The following is an 18973-nucleotide window of genomic DNA, read 5'->3' on the forward strand; positions in this document are numbered from 1 at the left end:
GAAAAAAAGCAATGAGTCTAACATAGGAATTTTATCTGATCAACAATTACAAAATTCCAGCTTCAATGTTTCAATGGAAACTGCCGACGTTATGAAGGATGGTGTAGCAAAGTACTCCAAACAGATCACAGCTGAAGTAACACCGTGAGGCATTCTCCACATGTGGTTCCCATTTACTGTGCTCTGTAATCAAGCAAATTACAATAAGTGGCTAAGATTACGAACCACAGGTTCGACTATTCTTTCCTTTCAACAACACAGCTGCCAGAGAGCGACACAAGCTGCTGCTTGGTGTGCCCTAGCACATTACAAGTGCAGGGACTTGGGGCAGGGTACGATATCAAGGAGGGAAAGGTGTGGCCGTGGAGTAGAAGCCACAAGAAGTGTACAGACTATACGAGGCGCTGAGAGGTCCTCCCCGTGCCCGAGTGTCAGAGCTGAGCCAGTGACACACGTGCCGGCACCGGACTGCACCCTGAAGCGAGCCAGCTGTGAGCTGCCATGTCACGGAACTAGACACTGCACAACACTCACCTGGAGCTGGTGTGGGCAGGGCTGCAGCACCTAAGGAGTCACCACTGGCCCCGACCACCTGCGAAGTCGGTGACCGCCGCTGGTCCACGTTGGCATTCTGCACACATGCGAAGACAGCAGTCAACAAACGTGGGCTGTAACTACTGCTCAAAAGGTGCATTAACCTCCACTGACTGGTTGTAACGATTTCATGACATGATGGTTCAGAACTCCTGAACTGAAACGCAATGTTTAACCAAGACAAAAAGTGTGATTCTGACATCATGTTTAGTTATCCAAGAAAAAGATGTCCATGCATCACCATCTCTGACTTGCATCACCATCTCACCATCTCTGAAAGAAAATGCCGTGCCCCCAGAGCTTCCAATGAGGTTCCTAAAGCTGCACCCATTCAGAAGCACAATCTGCAGTCATCATCTGTGTAATATCTGTTTTACAGGCTGCTCATGGCATGTCTGGTGAGAAAGCATGTGGACATAACCTAATTCTTTTGCACCAGACACTCATTTCGTTTTTTGTGACAAGCCCACAAAAATCACCGCGAGGTACGAAATGGAGTGAAACCAATTATAAAACTCACCCCCCCTCTAGCTTTACATAAAAACACTTTCATGATATCAATGGTCTTCCTAAATATGTTTTTAATGTGCATATGGAACTACTGAAGGAACATTTGTTACATTTCCCTACAATAATTTTACAAGAGCTGCAGCAGTGGTGAAGTAAAAAGTGTTTGAAGCAATAAAGGTGCCCTGTGTTCACAATCAAATGTCTCACTAATTGCTTATCACACAATCTACTGTTATGGTCAGCCTGGAATTCGACCTCTCAAGAGTGGGAAATGTACCAACTCACTTTCCCGTGTCGTGGTAATTGCCCTCATCCCTGAGAAAGCGCCACCCCTATAGCCCTTGCCATGTCCTGAGCTGACACAGGTAAACAGCAGGCCACGAAGGGGAGGAGGTCACTGACTTCACAACTTGACAAGGGGCCACACTGACTGCGCTGAATGTGCAGGCACTGGCACCTACATGGGAGCAACCCCAGCAGATTTCGACTACCAAGGAACCACGAGAAGTGAATGACCCTTTCAGTGGGGACCTCTCTACCGATTGTAACGGCTGTACGCGAGGGCTTATTTAAGGCTGTTCTTGCCCCAGTGTTAGGCAGAACCGCTCGAGACTCGGATAGAGTCGCAACCATATACCAATGAAGAGAATACATTCTTTCTACTTTTCATCATCACGATGCCTACCTTCGTCGCCTGATTCTTGTGGTGAAGGCCCACCTCACCCGGTCGTGATCATACCTGTACCTCACAGCTACACGCTTTCAAAAGTCGACTCTCGGTGGACAGCACTCCAGCACTCTTGTATGCAAAGGTTTTACATACACTGCCTGTGCCAGTATTGCTGCCTCCAGTGGGACAAAGTTTGACTCTCCTTGATTCACAGTACTAATACTAACATCACTGAGTGCAAACACAGGCCAGCACCATCACCAAAGCAAGAGCATTGACACACATTTCTTTCTCGCACGTCAAACGAAAAAGTGCACAGTAAGCCTTTTTTTTTTTAATAAACCATCACCAGCCACCACAAACAAGATGGCTCAATTTTACAAAGATGCTGATCTATTAGGACTGGCTTGACTTGAATGGCATAAACTTCGTGGTCAGATACACAAATAAAATGCACCAAGATTAGCAATGAAAGCTAAATTCAAGAATTTTTAAGCACTCGGTGAACCTTAAGAACTTTTAAGGCTTTGAAAATACCCATTTTTGAATGCAAGGGTTTTCAAGGACCATTAACCCAGCACAAACAGCAAGAAGAAAGGGCAGGATGATATGAGTAGGCTTATACAAGCTGTGCACATGAATCAATGGGGTTTTATGTCTCAAGACAGCACAAGGAATAGTTGTGGAGGTACTTGTATTACTGGGCAGCAGTGAAATAAGTAGATTTGTACAGTCAGCTCTAGTGACAACTACTTTTAAAAAAATTTTAACACTGCTTCTTGTTCTACAAAAATATTTTGTTTATTTGCTTAATACGCATGCTGTTCGCTCTTAATGCTGGTAGGGTCTCGCTACCTTTTTTTTTTTTTTTTGAACACGATTCCCAATTTCTTCTACCAGACAAAGAAACTTTCCTGATATAGTGCATGCACAATGTGACCATTCATCAACCGCAGGAACCAATGCACTCCAACAGTTCAAGCACTGAATAAACTTCACAGTTTGCTATCTTGCCTCCTTTCTTTCTTCCTCCTTCTACAAAACCCCCTCTGCCCCCCCCCCCCCCCAAAAAAAAAAAAAAGTTCATAACAAAGGAAAAAGGGGCCACACTTTTTTTTCTATCTTTTATCTGCACTTTATAAGATGTCTCCTAGCAAAGCACCAGCTTTTAAAAAATTCTTATATATTGCACAGCTATATATGCCACTGCTGCGCACAGCAGTATTGTGTTTTGTGCATTATTAATGTGCTTCAGTGAGCAAAAGATTACAGGCTGGAACCTACTACAGCTAACCAGAGCAGTTTAGTTTCTTGCAACAAGTGAACATTGAGTCACAGTGAACAGCTGTAAGCACAGGGACAATTCCTGTTAGTGCCATGTGTTGAACCACTAGTTGAGAACACAGCTGTACAACACAAGCACATCTAAAGAGAAATTCTGCTTGCGGCAGTCTGACAATCACATAATGCACTTAAACAAACCTGCAGCACAAAGGAAAGCTTCAAGGGATCTTTTACACACCTAGGTGGAATCTTGTTTAGGACAGGCACTAATACTATCAGTAATGAGTACATTACTAGTATTTGCAAGCAGCTACAAAAAGCAGTACAAAAAGTACACAAGCACCTGCCTATACCATACCCTCTCCACAAACAAGCAACATAAGGCTCAACCGGTTCCTCTCAATGCATTTCTTTTTCCTGTTTTTATTGGTAAACTCGCTGCTAAAAAAGGAAAATTAAATTCTCGGGTTTCACGTGCCAAAGCCATGATCTAATTATGAGGAACGCTGTAGTGGGAGGCTCCGGATTAATTTTGTGATCTCATGCTTAGCAGCACAACGCCATAGCCGCTAAGCCACCACGGCGGGTGGTAAACTAGTTGCTGAAGGCATGTCAGAATAACAGATGCCAGACCACAAGCATGGTCAAAGTAATATAAGAGGTAGGCTCACTGTGCCTATATATCCATTGCATTGGGGTAGATCATCTCTGTGAGCACTTTAGACATCTATTCTCATTCTTAAACAATCAACTGATCATCAACGAATATCAACAATCAATAATCAGCAATCAACCTTTCTGACATTTTCAAGGAACATGCTGAAAGCTTCAAAAATCTAATAAGCATCAAGATACACCTGTCAATTTATTTTTCAGAAAGCAGGAACCCCAAGGTAAGGAGCCCACCAACTGCACATACCTTTTCACACCTAAAAGCTACTAGTGCACAGAGACATTTGTAGTAACTTGCTGAAGGGGACACCACTGAAAAATATTAGCCTAAGCTGGAGCTAAGGATTTTACTTTTCATTCATTCATTCATGTACCCTCAGGGCCACATGCTATATTCATGATAGCATGAATTTTGGCAGTACCTGCTCAGGTCTACACAACAGCTTATCAATGCAAACAGAAAACAGTAAATGGTAAAGAAAACAATGACCCAACCTAGCCTTTCTAGTAAAAAAAAAAAAAAAGCAAGCGTAAAGTCAAATCCATGGCATCCCAGTGACGTCATGGGCAGTGGTTTCAGTGCTAAATTTAAAAAATTCACAAGAAAAGTTTTCAGTTTTTAAAGACTACCCTACCAGCCAAAAATGCTTTGTTTACTTTTAGTGTACCTTTAAAACTATGGGTTCAAGCAATTCTGCTACCCGGTTTCTGGCCTCTGCAATGCTTGTGAAGTTCAAGATATGTATGAAAATTACTAACCAATTTGGCCTGCAACTGCTGCATGAATTCCGGGTTAGGTTCACTCATAAATGGTGTTTCACTGAAGGGCAAGCAAAACCTGGAAGAAAAACAAAAAGACACTGAGAATGGCTGCAACAGCAACAACTATCACAAGATATATTCAGATAAAGCTACACTTACTCTCCGATCTTCTGAATGTCACCACCTTTTCCGGTATACAAAGTAAGGCAGCCTTTCCAAAGCGAAGCATATCTGGAGAGAACAAACATTTTCACATTCACTGAACTGATATAAAGCTCTGGAGTGAAGTACACCAACACAAACAACTTTGCAAGCACAAAACCACACATAACGTGTGGCACACTTCAAGAGAGAACTCGCATTAACTTCAAGTTCTGGCCAACTTCATTTTGTAATCTTACAGATGAGTAAATGAATAGCATGTGTGGTTAAAGAACCAGCAACTAGAATACCCTTCTGAAACCCCTTGTATATGAAATTGCATGCTGCCTTCAATCGATTCGAAATTAACTCGGCAGTGACTACGTAACATATTCACCTCAGATAGGATGTCACATGCATTCAGGACTGTATATAAGTGGTTTAATCCTACTGTTGCCACCAGTTTCAAGACTATTAACACTAATTTGACATAGGCAACCATGAAGTGTGTTTTAAAAAAAATTTAGGGGATTCACCATGTCAAGACCACCATCTAATTATGAGGCACACTGTAGTGGGGGGGGGGGCCTCCAGATTAATTCTGAGCAGCTTGGATTATTTAATGTGCACCAATAGCACGGCATAAGAGCATTTTTGTGTTCCGCCCCTATCAAAATGTGGCCACCACGGCCAGGATCGAACCTGCACCCTCGCGCTCAGTAGCACAACGCCATAGCCACTGCAGTATCGTGGTGGGTGAAGTGCGTTTCGAATACCGTTAATGATATGAAAAACTAAATTAAATTATGGGGTTTTACGTGTCAAAACCACGATCTGATTATGAGGCACGCCATAGTGGGGGACTCCGGAAATTTGGACCACCTGGAGTTCTTTTAACATGCACCTGATACGAAAAACTAGGATGAAGCATCAACGTGGCAATTTACCACATAATGGTACATCTTCATCTCTCTGTTTATGCAAACAAAAGCAGTTTTTACCATATAAAACATGAGGAGACGATTACTTCATCGAAGTACATCGAGGTGCTCCTTCTGGCATTTAACAGCAGTGTTTAAACAAATAATTGGTTTTTCACGTTCGTACTATAACGGTCAGTAACAAGAACCAACTTGAAAAGCAATTATGCCCTTCAGATGCCTTTGGGTCTTAGGAGGATAGAGAATGCATAAAGTCCTGAAATTGCAAAATAAGTGCTAAAAAAGGAACGGCCATGCACAAAAAGAAATCATATCCCTACTTTTCCAGTAATTTCCTGCAGTCATAAATGGCTATAGAGAATTTGGCACATGGTAAAAAGAGTCGCAAACCACATAAAAAAGCTAAAAAAGCCGACTAAGTAAACAAACAAACAAACTACAGCGGAATCTCATTATTCCGAACCAGCATAATTCGAACTTTCATTTTCTTTGAACTGACGCCATGGTTCTGTCAAAATTACGGGTATTTCAATGTGCAAAAACTATGGTTGGGTGAATATTTGATCGAATGTTATGCTACTTGGCATTCGCTTCGGACCTATTTCAGTATTTGGAATTTTCTAATTATTCAGAATGAACAATATCAATTTGATAACGTATAAGACAATTTCAATTTCGGTGAGCAAGGCACATTGCCACTGACACGGCTCATAATCAAGACAAGCAAAAAACGAAGCCACACCACTGGACCACCCAGTTCCTTACAGTGGCTAGAAGGGGAGGTGAGAGCAACCGCAGCGCCAGAGTGAAGCAAGCGACCATGGCGCAGCAGCGGCGCTGCAGTCACAAGTAAGATCACTCATCGACGTTCCAGGCAGGAGAGCAATGGGGCAGTAAAGAATTCAGTTCGTGTGTAGCGGTCTTGCACTTGGCATAGCTTGCGGTAGGTTTAGATATATGGTGCGTTTTGTAAAGAGTGACAAAAAATGGCTTTAGTGGTTATCCTTTAATGAATCGTTCACTGGCTGAAAATATTGCAACGTAGGAAATCCTACTGTCAGCACACTTTCCTGCGGCTGCCAAAACTGTCTACATGGGAAAAGAGCAATGTAACGAATCATCTTTCTTCTTTCTGGGGTTTTACGTGCCAAAACCAGTTCTGATTATGAGGCACGCCGCAGTGGAGGGCTCCGGATTAATTTTGACCACCTGGGGTTCTTTAACGTGCACTACAACACAAGCACACGGGCGTTTTTGCATTTTGCCTCCATGTAACGAATCATGATGTGCTGATGCGAAAATTTTTCTAGACATACCATTAAAAAAATTACTTGACATATTTGACGACTAAAACTAAAAAAAAAAAAACGTAAGGTCATATCACTGCAAAATACTTCCTCCTCCTTATCGAATTCTCTTGAAAAGCATAAATGAATGGGGCTTCAAAGATCATTCAGCAAAGTTATTTTATTTGCCGTTTCATATGCTTCGATGTAGAGTGCAGGTAGCAATCAAGAATGCTAACAGAATCAGTAAAACAGTATAACTTGATTCGTAAAAAAGTAGGAGAAATATTGACATTGCACAAGAACACGCATGATCACCGTACCAGCTATCACAACTGCGGCAGCAGTTTATCCATGCATGAGACTACACACTTAACAAAAAAGCATGAATGTTCAATAACGTGAACATCATGTACTGCATGTTCATGTGAAATGATTAGGCATATGCGTGACAAGAACACGAACGGAAGACTCAAGATTTAGGTAGCACATCACAGCTTCAAGTACCGCATTCTGTTTTTTTTTTTTGTCTTGCCTTGTTTTCGGCTTACACAAGGAAATTAAACTGTACTGTAAAAACTCATTTTTTAACACCTGTTACCCATTCTTATTATTAACTACTTTTTTATTGTCGTTCTCTTCCTAAGTGTGGATGAACTGTTACCAATCTGAGTTTTGTCATACATAATGTTATGAGCCAACTATCCTGTGGCATCTCCCCGTAGGAGTACGTATTCTCTGTATTTTGAACACTTTTATTCCCCTCTACACTAAGGCCCTCCTGGGCGCTGTAGGTACTGTAAATAAATAAATAAGTATTCCATTTTGGTGATGAATTGTTCAAAGCCGCCAGACCGATAGAGGAGTCCACTGCGCCATAAGTTTCGCCAGACATCCTTTATGGGAATGTCGTCTGTGGCATCTAACAGCTATGTTATTGCACACCCTTCAAATTTGCTCCTTTTTAGCATTCTTGGGGGCAACATAGCCAGTTACATAATAATTAAGTGATGCCTGAGTCACTTCTTATCGACAGTGTATAGAGCCGTGTTCTGGCAATACAATGCAAGATGTCAAGACATCGTTGACTTCAATCAAGCAACCACCATATATAAGTCATCAAGCTACCTATATTACATCCTTCGGCATGCAGTTCAGGTTTCTTGACAATCTATCGCATTGGCGGAGAGGCGTACCCAGTGTCGTGTAACCTGGCGCAAAGCAGCGGGTCTGTCTTTTCGCTCTCTTCACCATGGTTTATTGTGGCATGAAAAGGGTGTAAAAAGTGTGTTTAACCATAACTAATTGATGAAGTCCAGTCGTACAGCTTGGCCACAAAAAAAAAAAAAAGACAAAAGATTAAAAGTAAAGGAAAAGCAATGAACACAACCCAGCGCTCTCTGATGTTGCACCACTGATGGCTGGAGCGTACCACGGCCATACAGCGAAGGCATCTTAGTTGTGACGCGCATGCCACCCCATGCTGTCATGAATTACTGCTTGACACCACCCCGCCACCGTCCAATTTTTCAATTATCGAAGTTTCAGATTCCATACGGCGCCTCGCTCAATGTTTCTGGTATTCGCAAGTGCTGTGTTGGAAAATCTGGAAAATGGCACCATGCAAATTGTCCCCCATATCTTCGTTTTCCTTGGCGATGTCCATATCTAGGCGACCAAACTGAAACTTCAGTCGCCAACACCTGGCGAAGCAGTGCTGATAAGGCCTCACCGTCAAGGCGGAGCCACCGTTAAGAAAGTTTTCTGAAACCATTGGGAGAAGTTTGCCGCTCATGGAGTGCCTCAATGGTAACCACGCCCGAGATTACATGGAAGGGATACACTGAGGGCCATAATAGCAGCGTGTGGTTTCGCGGGCAACCACAGGGGATTAGCCGTCAACTACAGAGTGCGTTAAGTTCGTCTGTGCGCTTACTCGACGGAATAGGCAAAGCTCGCATGTGCCGGCCTTAAGGGGAGACGCAGCTTTCGCAACGCAAAAAATGGACAAAAAATCATTTTTTTGAAAATCCCATTTTCAGTTTCTATAACTCTTTTTCTATATGATTCCGAAATAGCATCACTGAAAACCACAGAAAAGCGACCTAAAAAAATTTGTTGCATCAGCCATGGTGTCGTAAAAGTTCGCGGAAATCATGAAAGAACAGCATTTTTCAGGCCACAATATCTCCGGAACGGCGCAACCGAGCGCCACCATCTTGGTCTCATCTGAAAGCGCATTTCTCAGTCTTCAAATTTGCTGCTTCAGCTATCTTCTCCATACAGAAACAAGCACACAAAAAGCAAATGCTTGAAGGTCGTGCCAAGTCTGCGATTGGCCGCACCTGCCACGTGACTGCAGCGCGGTTCACCATTGGTCCGGCGCTCGTGTCGTCCGTTCGGCTCTGCATCTCGCAAGCTCGGGACAGTCCCCACATTCCGTAATCTTGACGAATGTCAAAATGGGCGCTACGTGGACATCACAGTAGCGTGGCCGATCCCTCCGTTTGTGGACGTCTCAGACCCACAGCTAAGCATTCCGGGCATCGGCGACGTGGACTTCCAGACCAAGCTTCGTGCGCGGAATCTTCGGACTCGCGGCTAAGCTTTTCGCGCATAGGCGACTCCGATTCGGCGATCAAGCACATCGCGCGTGGACATTCGTCTAAGCATTCCGCGCGTCGGCACCTCGAACTGCGCAATTAAGCACATCGGGCTTCGACTCCCCCACGGCTAGGCATTTCGCGCGTCGGCACCTCGGACTGCGCGACTAAGCACATCGAGCGTAGACTCCTCGAGCCCGCAGCTAGGCATTTCACACATCAGACCCGCAACCAAGCACACTGCGCGCCGGGCCGGCTCTATTATCATATTGTCACGATATCTCGTAACAATATCTATCATACCTCCCCTTCATAAAGAGAACCTCATCATCAGCTCTTTTCACTAGGCCCCTTGGGCTGGCACAGACACCTGGTTGCAGAAGTGAGGCATCATAAAAAAGTGCAAGCTGGAAAGCACCTAGCGAATGCATATCTATCAGTGGGTCGCTGATCCCTAGTTCCACAGTCATTGTGAAGATGACTCAGAAGGTTGCTGAGAGCCCTCATTCAGCAACATGGTCGATTCTACCAAAAGAAAAAAATGCCACGCTGATTGCATTGGAGACTGCTATCAATGAGACAGTCTGCAGATACAATACTGGAACTATATTTATGCCCACACAGAGTTCTGCCCCTCACTTGGTTTGAAACCAAGGCACCATGCTCTTTGTAGAGCAGCAGCAAAGAATGCCATACAAAAAAAAGGGGGGGACGAAGGCACACCAGACCAGAGGCCACATGTCAAGAAGCCCCCACATCACAAAACCCACCAAAAAAACTACACATTTCGTGCCTTTTAGAAAACTGAAGAGAAGGTGAAACTTTGAGAACCATTTTCTCAAAACTTCTTTTTTGCCTTTCTGCTCAATTTCTTGAGCTGATTTCTTTGTTACTGTTTAGCCTAGTTTGACTGTTTTTTTATCACGTTCCATGGGCTACAGTGCAGGCCGTGACAGTCTCGCTTTTTTTATCTTGACTTTTTATAAATTTATGATGTGGCTATTCGTTCCCCCCGAAAGTGTGCTTGATGCGGAGGTAACAAAATATTACACTCCAAGGAATTTGTGTAGCGGAAAAAAAAAAGAAGCAAGACTGTCCCGAACTGCAGCACATAATTTAGCTATGCAGTCAATACTTGACGAGCCTTCCATCGCGTTTTTTAAGCTCCCCAGGCCCTCCAGAAAGTTCAAGGGGGGAAAATTCGGCTCAATAAAATGTTCTCAAGGTATCACACTGAAACTTTTATGGAAGCATCAGGGAGACCTTCTAAACATTTCTGCCAATTTTCATCAAAATCCATGAAGAAATAAGGAAGCTGACTTTCAAAGCCACGTCCCCCCTTAAGCTGCCAGCACCTGCGCGCGCAGTTGGAGCAGTTATGGTTGCATGCGACATCTGCACTTCGCAGAATAGTGGAAATGCACAACACACACAGAGCCACGGGATGGGCGAACGCGAAACGCGCACCACCATCACGAAATTCAAGAACTGTACTGAAAAACACTGAACAAAAGCCTAAATAAATTTCATGTGTGACGGGCGACTGGCAAACACGAAACGACGCCACCGGTTTGACCATCCCAAAATTTAAGTATACTGAAACACAGCACTGAGCAAAAATAGGCAAATAAAATTTCGATACTGCTGGCGTTGTAAAGAAATGTTTACCTTGTGTTGTTGCATGAAAATATCTGCATAACAACACTGAAAATAAACATACCATCTAAAGGAGTACCCCCCCCCCTCCCTATTTAAAAAATTTTCAACTTCTGGCCCTTGTGTCAAGGTTTTACGCAAAGACTACAACCCTTCACTTCGAGCCCCCACAAGTCATATTTGTATTAGCCTAAATATAGCAAATGCTGCCACATTTTTCTTCCACATAATATATGGTACACATAATACTACTTATTTATTCAAAATACTCCTAAACGCCTTCCAGATGTGGGTATTACATGGGGGGAGGGGGGGGGGGCACACGAACATAACATTGTCATAACAATTTATGACAAAAATGCAATAAACACGGCATAACACGCAAACATGACTATATGTTTTAAGTAAAATCGAAGTTTGGATAACAATTAGCACAATATTAGAAGAAATTTGAAAATTGAAACACTGAGAATTCCGAATACATAAAAGACACTCAAAGGAGAATAATTAGAAAACAATATCGGTTGGACAGCAAAGGTACCAGAAACAAAAAAAAGAAGTACATTCTAACTATTAGCTTCAAATTCGATTCGCACCTACAATTTACTACTCGCCCATCCCTAGCGAAAACGCTCGGCAATTCTAATGCAGAGGTGTTTGCGACGGCTAATTCGAACATATCGTGCCGCCGCTCCCGACCTGGCAGTGCAGGCAGTGCGGCCGCGCGCTGTCTGCTGCTCTCATTGCAAATACCGTATTCTGGTGCGTATAACCAGCACCAAAATTTTAAAACTTTCACAGACGTCGGGGTGCGGGTTATATGCGAATTTCACCTTATGGTGCACTTCACAGCAGCGCAAATGTAGCCTAGAAGTGTGGCTTCATGGCAGCATGCGTCGTGCTGCCGTAAAGCCATACTTCCAGAACTCGTCACTCGTGTGTTAGCTTGGTGCACATGCGCCGCCTAAAGGCGCAGATATAGTCCGGCGTTTCCAGCATGCCAGGCGGCGGCCGAAGAAGTCGGATGCGTTACGTAAGCGACGCCAGGATCACCGAAAACTTGCGTCCTGTATAGTTCGGCGCGTTGAACATGGCCTGCAGCAGCGCAACAATCTGCTGCTGCTGCAGCGCATGCACACAAGTGAGTGGCGAGCGAGCACTTTTTCGTTTAGCGAAGGTGCAAACTTAGTGCAATCTCTTCAGTGCACCTGAAATGTAATCCAGTATGCTGCCGGCCAGTCATGTTAGCGCATGATACACTTTGGTCTAGAGGTCCCGGCGTGAGATAAGACTTGTTCTATTCCGGCCCTGGGCACGCCAGAGTGTGCCGAACGCAGTCAGGAACGCTGGCTGCGCTGTTACCCCACCACTCTGTGCCGGCGTAGCGCAGCCGCGTTACGCCGGATATATCCGCGCCTTTACGCGGTGCTGCGCAATGTCCATTTTTTTAGCTTCCTTTATTTCGAACAAATTGTCGCATCTTTATGAGTTCGAATTATCGAGATTCGACTAATATATTTCAGCTGCAGCACCAGAGCACTGGCAGCTGAAACATTTTGGTAGTTCTCACTTAATTACGAACGCTGCAAACAAGGCTTTCATGTTTGTGCCAGAACATTGATTCTTTTGTTTTTAGAGTTTTTGCCATTTAGTGTATGGCCCTAAAGAAACACTTTTTGAACATAGTAATAAAGTGTTGCCGATCTGTTAACAAGGCTCCCGTAAACATCAGAGGCAAATATTATTGCACTGCATACAGCAGGGAATTTATTATCTTGTGTCAAAGGCAGTGAAAATCGCTTGCTCTCTCCTTCGCAATGTCGTCAGGCAGCGTCACTGCAAGCAGCTGCACCCACCAAACTATTGGCTGATTTTGTGTTCACGAGAACATTCTCAGTAATACAATTATTGCTCATTTGATTTAAATGAGAAATATATAAGCCTGCGATCTCAAAACGACGACAAAAAAGAAAAAAAAAAAACGTTTCATATTTGCACTGCCGTTGTACACACGACAGTTGCGCATTGCTGCGTCTGCCAACGCGTGGCCTCCGAGATCATGATCGTAGCGTAGATCGTGCCGCACAGAGCCGTCTCGTCTTTGGGCACAGCTAGCAAGGCATTGCTCCCTTGCGCTCCCTTGCCGTGTCCCCTGTGAAACTTCCCACGCGCCAGTGCAAATTAAAGAAAGCCGCTCATTGATCCGATAAATACGTTCAACTTAGCTTGGGCTTGAAGGATTCGCAATATTTTTGCGCCAGGAGATTCATGAGGCGCCATAATTTAATAGTGATGTCATTCTACGATTAGTTAAAGAAGTGTTTCAGGGCCCCGTTAACCTATTAGTTTTCTAATGCGGCCAGTGACTTTTTTTTTGTGAGCACTTTAGTTGTTCTTTTTCTATTCATATTTAACCCTGTCGCACCGAGTACTACTTTCCTGATGACAATTTTTACTAGTGCCATAAAGATTCCTAGCTAGACAAAGGTTTTGTCAAACTTTTGAATTCTGAAAATTCAAAGAATTTCCACAAAAAAAGTGCTACTGACCCCTTGGTAAGCTTGCAAATGTCACCCTGCTGGATACATGTGCCCGGTTCATCCCAAACAGAGACATTAATCGATCCTGATCGGTCAGCCACCCTGCACGTCCGAACTTCATGGCCTTCTTTGGTCATGTTTGGCCGCCCTAAAGAAAAAAAGGAGAATAACAGTTCAGTACATTCACTCACTTTACTTGTTTTTCACAACAGTTATATAGTGTGAAAGGGGCCAAGCAGAAAAGCCATTACGTGACAGCTCGAAAGAATATTCAGTCTCGTTTTCAGCACTCACAGCAAGAAAGCAACAATGCTGTGAACGAATGCAAGGAACAGGACAGGGAAACCTTTCGAAGTGTGAACCATGCAAAATTAATTCAGTTCATAACTTTCAGAACCACCTATGACATAAGGTAGAAGTTTTAAACTACAACTGCTGCTCTGAGCAATGACTGATGCAATTTGAATAACTGCGGTTGCAAATATAATTAATGTGGACATCTTGCCGTGTAAACTGCTGGGTGCGCTGATTTCTAGCATTCACAAACAATGTCTTATTTTGACGCCGTCTGCTCAGGTCTAGTTAAATTTTAATCGGTGAGAATGGACTACATGGTATACTAAAAAGCAAAAAACTGAGCTTGGGAAGTTTCAAGAACTTTTGCTGAACCCCAAAGGCTGAAATGCGAAAAAATGCTTTGCAATCTGTGACAGTCACACTGATGTACCAGCCCTGGGATTTCAGTGGAAAATTTAAAAACGAAACTTTGATCGTCATTTTCTCTTCCAATATTTAGCCTATTGCCACGAAATGAACGATAGTAGAATTCTTCAACAATACTTTATCAATCTAAATTGATCCAGTACTTCTTTTTAGTGTAGTGTAAGAAGCATGCCTGTGTGCACCACTACTTGTGCTTCTTTTTTCCTCTGAGTAAAAAAGTACAGAGAACAAAGTAAACAAGGGATCACCAAAAATGTCTGTTACAGCTGTTTTTGTTAATGTAGTTTCTTTTGAAAGTGTACATAATGCCTGACAGTGAGGATTTGTATAGATAAGTAGGTCACATGACATCCAACTGGCTCCCTCTGTCATTATTTGTTCATGTCAGTAATTTCACTTGTTTAAATAACACGTCTGCAAAAGGAGATCGCCCTAATAGTTACCAGAAAGATCCCAAATTTTGGGCTCCCAGACAACTAAAACCCTATTTCTCAGCGGTTTTCCTCGACAGAGAACAAAAGCCTAATTTCTCCCCAGTTTTCCAGTTTAAAAATACCACCAGATTTTAACCCACCGAATTTCAAAAAACATAAAACCCGAAAATAAGGGACCCTATGTATAATGCACAAAGATGTCCATTTGAAAGGTAGATGCTTCCAGCATGCTGGAAACCACCTGCTTCCAGCATGCTGTTTGCACAACCATCATTGTTATGGAAATCGCTGTGCAATTTTTCATTAATATTTCTTCAACTTGGAGAAGCATACATGTTTGGCGTAAAGCATTTGCCTTTCATGTAGTAAGGCTTTTAGCAAACTTTCGCCAATATGGAGAAACAAAAGGTAGAAGGCAGATCAGGCAAGCAGACTGGAGAATCAGAATTCAGAAGAATTGGCTCCAAGGCACTTTTTGAACAAGTATGAGGGTGTGATGCACACATTCATGCCTGTCTACAAGAGCCTATACATGTAAAGAAACAAGAAATTCCATGTTTCCAATGGTTAAAACCAAAGTACAGAAAATATGCTTACCTTGCGCACACATTCAGAAAGCACTCCACTATAATATACAGTTAAGCCTGCTTATAAAGAACCTCCATATAACGAATTCCTGGACATAACGAAGTTTTTCTATTCCCCGCCATTACTCCGTAGAAGCACATGTATTTGAGACCTCTACGTAACGAAGTGGCAGCCGGAGACCCCCTCGAAAGAACAAATTTTTCCCGCCAACAACCTAGAGATTTCGCCCCAAATTTTGTCATTTTTGCGCGAGCAGCAACCAGAAGCACCTTCTCTGCCGCGACGGAATGCGAAGCGGCGGCATCGCACTTGGTGCACTCGAATTCACGGCGACTGCGAGGCGAGAGCAAGCGTACGTGTGCGTGCGAGCATGCGCGAGGCGGGCCTGCATGCCTCAACCCGGCGATCTTGCCGCCACGGGCGTGACCTTTCCCCCTCCCTTCATTCAAACCTGATACCGCCGCTTGCTGCAGCTGGCCTAGCCCGCCAAGCCGGCACTCTCCTTTTCCAGTTGATGTTGCCAAAGAAAAAAAAAATTTTTTGTTATTTTTCAACGCGCTGGCATGCGCCACTCTTTGGTTACTGCGCAAGTCTCTGCGCTTCACTTCACTAACCTGACACTAGGTGACACTATACGACGCCATAGTGTCGCTCGCTTTTCGTCCCAGTTTCGCCCGAAAACTGGGACTTTTTTGTTAATCGCAACTTTAGTGTATTGGGAGTAAATCTTAAGCAATAGTTGTATTTCTTCATGAAAGCATGAGGTGCGCGGTACTGTAAAGGATTTTTTTTCCTCTCTTTTGGTCACGGAAAACTGGTGCGCATTACAATCGAGGGCGCGTTAGAATAAGTAAGAGTTAGTAAATAAGGTAAGTGTTTTTTTTTTTTAATTTTTGGTGCTGAACCTGCATATAACGAAATCCTCTTTATAACGAAGTTTTTCGAAATTTGTCAATTTCGTTATATCCACGTTTAACTGTATAAACACGTAGGCAGCATCTCTCCACTCAATACAAAATCTCAATGCCACCATGGACACATGTGGTGTTAAGGAATAAACCGTGCCCATCTGAGTGACTGGTTGCATGCTTCAAACAATGCATGTGATGTTCATGAGTTTGCATGTCTGTGCATGCATGATACACCTTTGTCTTTGTGTAACCCATGTGCAGAGTGTGACAGAAAACAAAAACTTTATATCTTAAAGAAAAACTTTTTATCTTAATCTTTATACAAGAAATAAACTCCAACACAGCCATGCTTTCAGTTGCTCGAGATCGCTCCACAACCATACAGTTACGATAATACTTTCCCACCACCTTTCAAATGTCTCTTGTCCTATTAACACCCACGATCGACACCCAGTGACCTAGTTCACACCAAGGCACTTGGCAACTGCCCTCACCCTTTCCTCTCATCAAAACCTGGAACCTATGGGACAAACAAGCCTGTCGCAGCCTTCTGAGAATGCTACTTTTCTCTTGGCCATGATGAAGCAACCCTGTTTAGTAAAGCCCTTCTCAAATATCAGCAGCAAAGGTTCAAAGGAACTGGCAACATGAAGTAAAATAAGCACTTCTACATTGCTGCAGTGAGTAGCTAACATGAAAAGACAGCGCACTTCTAACTTCGTGTCAGACAGGAAACTTCCCTCTTGTATGTAAGGCACTATAGATATGATGCAGTATACAAAGTTGACTTCATACCTTCAATACTTGTATTAATAGTACAAGGGTTTACACTGTAATGTTGCTTCATGTGCAAATGGCTCACAAATTCAGTACATAAACAGGTCCTCACGGAAATTTGTCTCAATGTTCCTACTATACATTACAGCGCATAGCGTATGCACATTTATGAGGGAGTGGGGACGACTTTAACTCATCGTGTAATACACTAACGGTCGCTGCCACTGCAAAGAACCTCAACCCTGTGCATAAACACACCGCCACCACTTCTCATAATTAAATTATGGGGTTTTACATCCAGAAACTGCACAGTGGCTTATGAGTCCTGCGCTTTTTTTTTTTTTTTTCCCTAACGTGCTGCTAAAATTAACTACAGGGGCGTTATTGCATTTTGCCACATCGAAATGGGGCCACTGCGATCGGTAATCGAACCCGCGAGCTCGTGGTCAGCAGCGGAAAATTTACCGTCAGGAAAATGTTAACAGTAGTCGGGCAATCATGTGCTGCTGTAATACACGCTCGCACATTTGGTAATCTCAGCCGCGACTTACGTAGGAACCACAACGAAGGCAAACAGTGAACAAAATAGATGCGCCGACATTAGCGGAAACAAACGTGAACAAGATGATCGGTGGAACAAGCTGCCTGTGCGCCAGCTGAAGCAGCCGAGGTATTGGTAGCAATTCATTGGAATTTATTCACGGAGACCGCATTTGCATTATTAGGGGTAACGGAATGTTCATTGCTTAGAACGCACAGAATGGAACGTTTCTCACCTATTTCCAAGACGATGAATATAATACTGAGGTTTTTCATCCCTGGCTTCAAATCTCGTATTGTTGTCGGCTCCATTACTTCCGGTGCTTCCTGATGCCTGTACGAAATTGAGGGACCGAAAACCATGATGACCAGTCAAAGTTCCAGTAAAATGGAGCACGCACGTGAGGCGAACCAAGTCTCGTGCGCCAAGCATGTGAAGCCAACTCGCTTACCTGTTAAAGAATATTGTCACGAGGATCACGACAGTCGCGCTAACGGCGTACGCCTATGGTGTATGGCCACATGGCTACAAGTGCATAGGCTTTATTTCGCCACAGTTACGAAATGTATGTTCATACGTCGAATTATTGAGTGTTCAACGGAAAGAAAAAGAACTAGTCGCGAAATAACATACCGCCCTATCGCGCGTAATAGCATCAGCTTCTACCGTGTACTACAACGCCTGCCATCACAAAACCACGACCTACTCAAATACTGACCTGCTCAGCTGGGAGCCGCCTGCGCCGGTTCTCGTTCGCCACTTCGCCGCTGAGGGGGCGCTCGAATTACCCCTCCCGTTTACCCCTCCAGTTACCCCTCCCATTTAACAGGGCTATTTGAGCTAGAGCTTGCTAAGGTACGAGTCAGGACAAAAGGGAACAGAAGACGTAAACCCAAGAGCTGGTGGGATGAGGAGGTTAAGAAGGCCATAGAGAAACGTCAGGAAGCATCCAGGGAACACAGATATTCAAAGCAGAGGGGTGAACCAGAAGCTGATGTAGGCAGAAAATGGAATAACTTTTTAAACTGTAGAAGGGAAACATCCCATTTGATCAATGAAAAGATCAGAAGAAAGGGGAGCCAATATGGTTGTCAGAAGTAAACAAAAAGGATAGAAAAGCAGCGAAGAAATTTTGGAAACATCTCAACTCCTTGAGTATATAATAAGACTATCCTAGAGCAGAGGTTTATAGTTACAGCTCAAGGTGTTCGGCTAGAGGGAGATGAGGCAATGGAACATATAAGAACAATGATGACAGAAAAATTTAAAGAACGAAACATAGCATGTGCTCAATCAGGTGAGGATAGAATAGTTAGTGCAGTGGCTCCACTGGCACAAAG

The 18973-nt window shown here is 43.6% G+C and overlaps 1 protein-coding gene across 1 annotated transcript; it reads right to left on the reverse strand.

Moving 5' to 3' along the window:
- Positions 1 to 298: 298 nt before the first annotated feature.
- LOC119456028 (SOSS complex subunit B1) lies at positions 299 to 18339 on the reverse strand. The gene is made up of 7 exons (XM_049665266.1): positions 18085 to 18339; positions 17869 to 17966; positions 13669 to 13807; positions 4652 to 4723; positions 4490 to 4568; positions 535 to 631; positions 299 to 475 (listed from the first exon to the last, which is right to left on the reverse strand). The coding sequence occupies exons 2-7, from the start codon at positions 17942 to 17944 to the stop codon at positions 432 to 434; spliced, it is 507 nt and encodes a 168-aa protein (XP_049521223.1). The 5' UTR covers positions 17945 to 17966; positions 18085 to 18339; the 3' UTR covers positions 299 to 431.
- Between the last annotated feature and the right edge of the window lie 634 nt (positions 18340 to 18973).

Source organism: Dermacentor silvarum, chromosome 1, assembly GCF_013339745.2.
Source record: "Dermacentor silvarum isolate Dsil-2018 chromosome 1, BIME_Dsil_1.4, whole genome shotgun sequence".
In the NCBI taxonomy this organism is placed as follows: Eukaryota; Metazoa; Arthropoda; class Arachnida; order Ixodida; family Ixodidae; genus Dermacentor; species Dermacentor silvarum.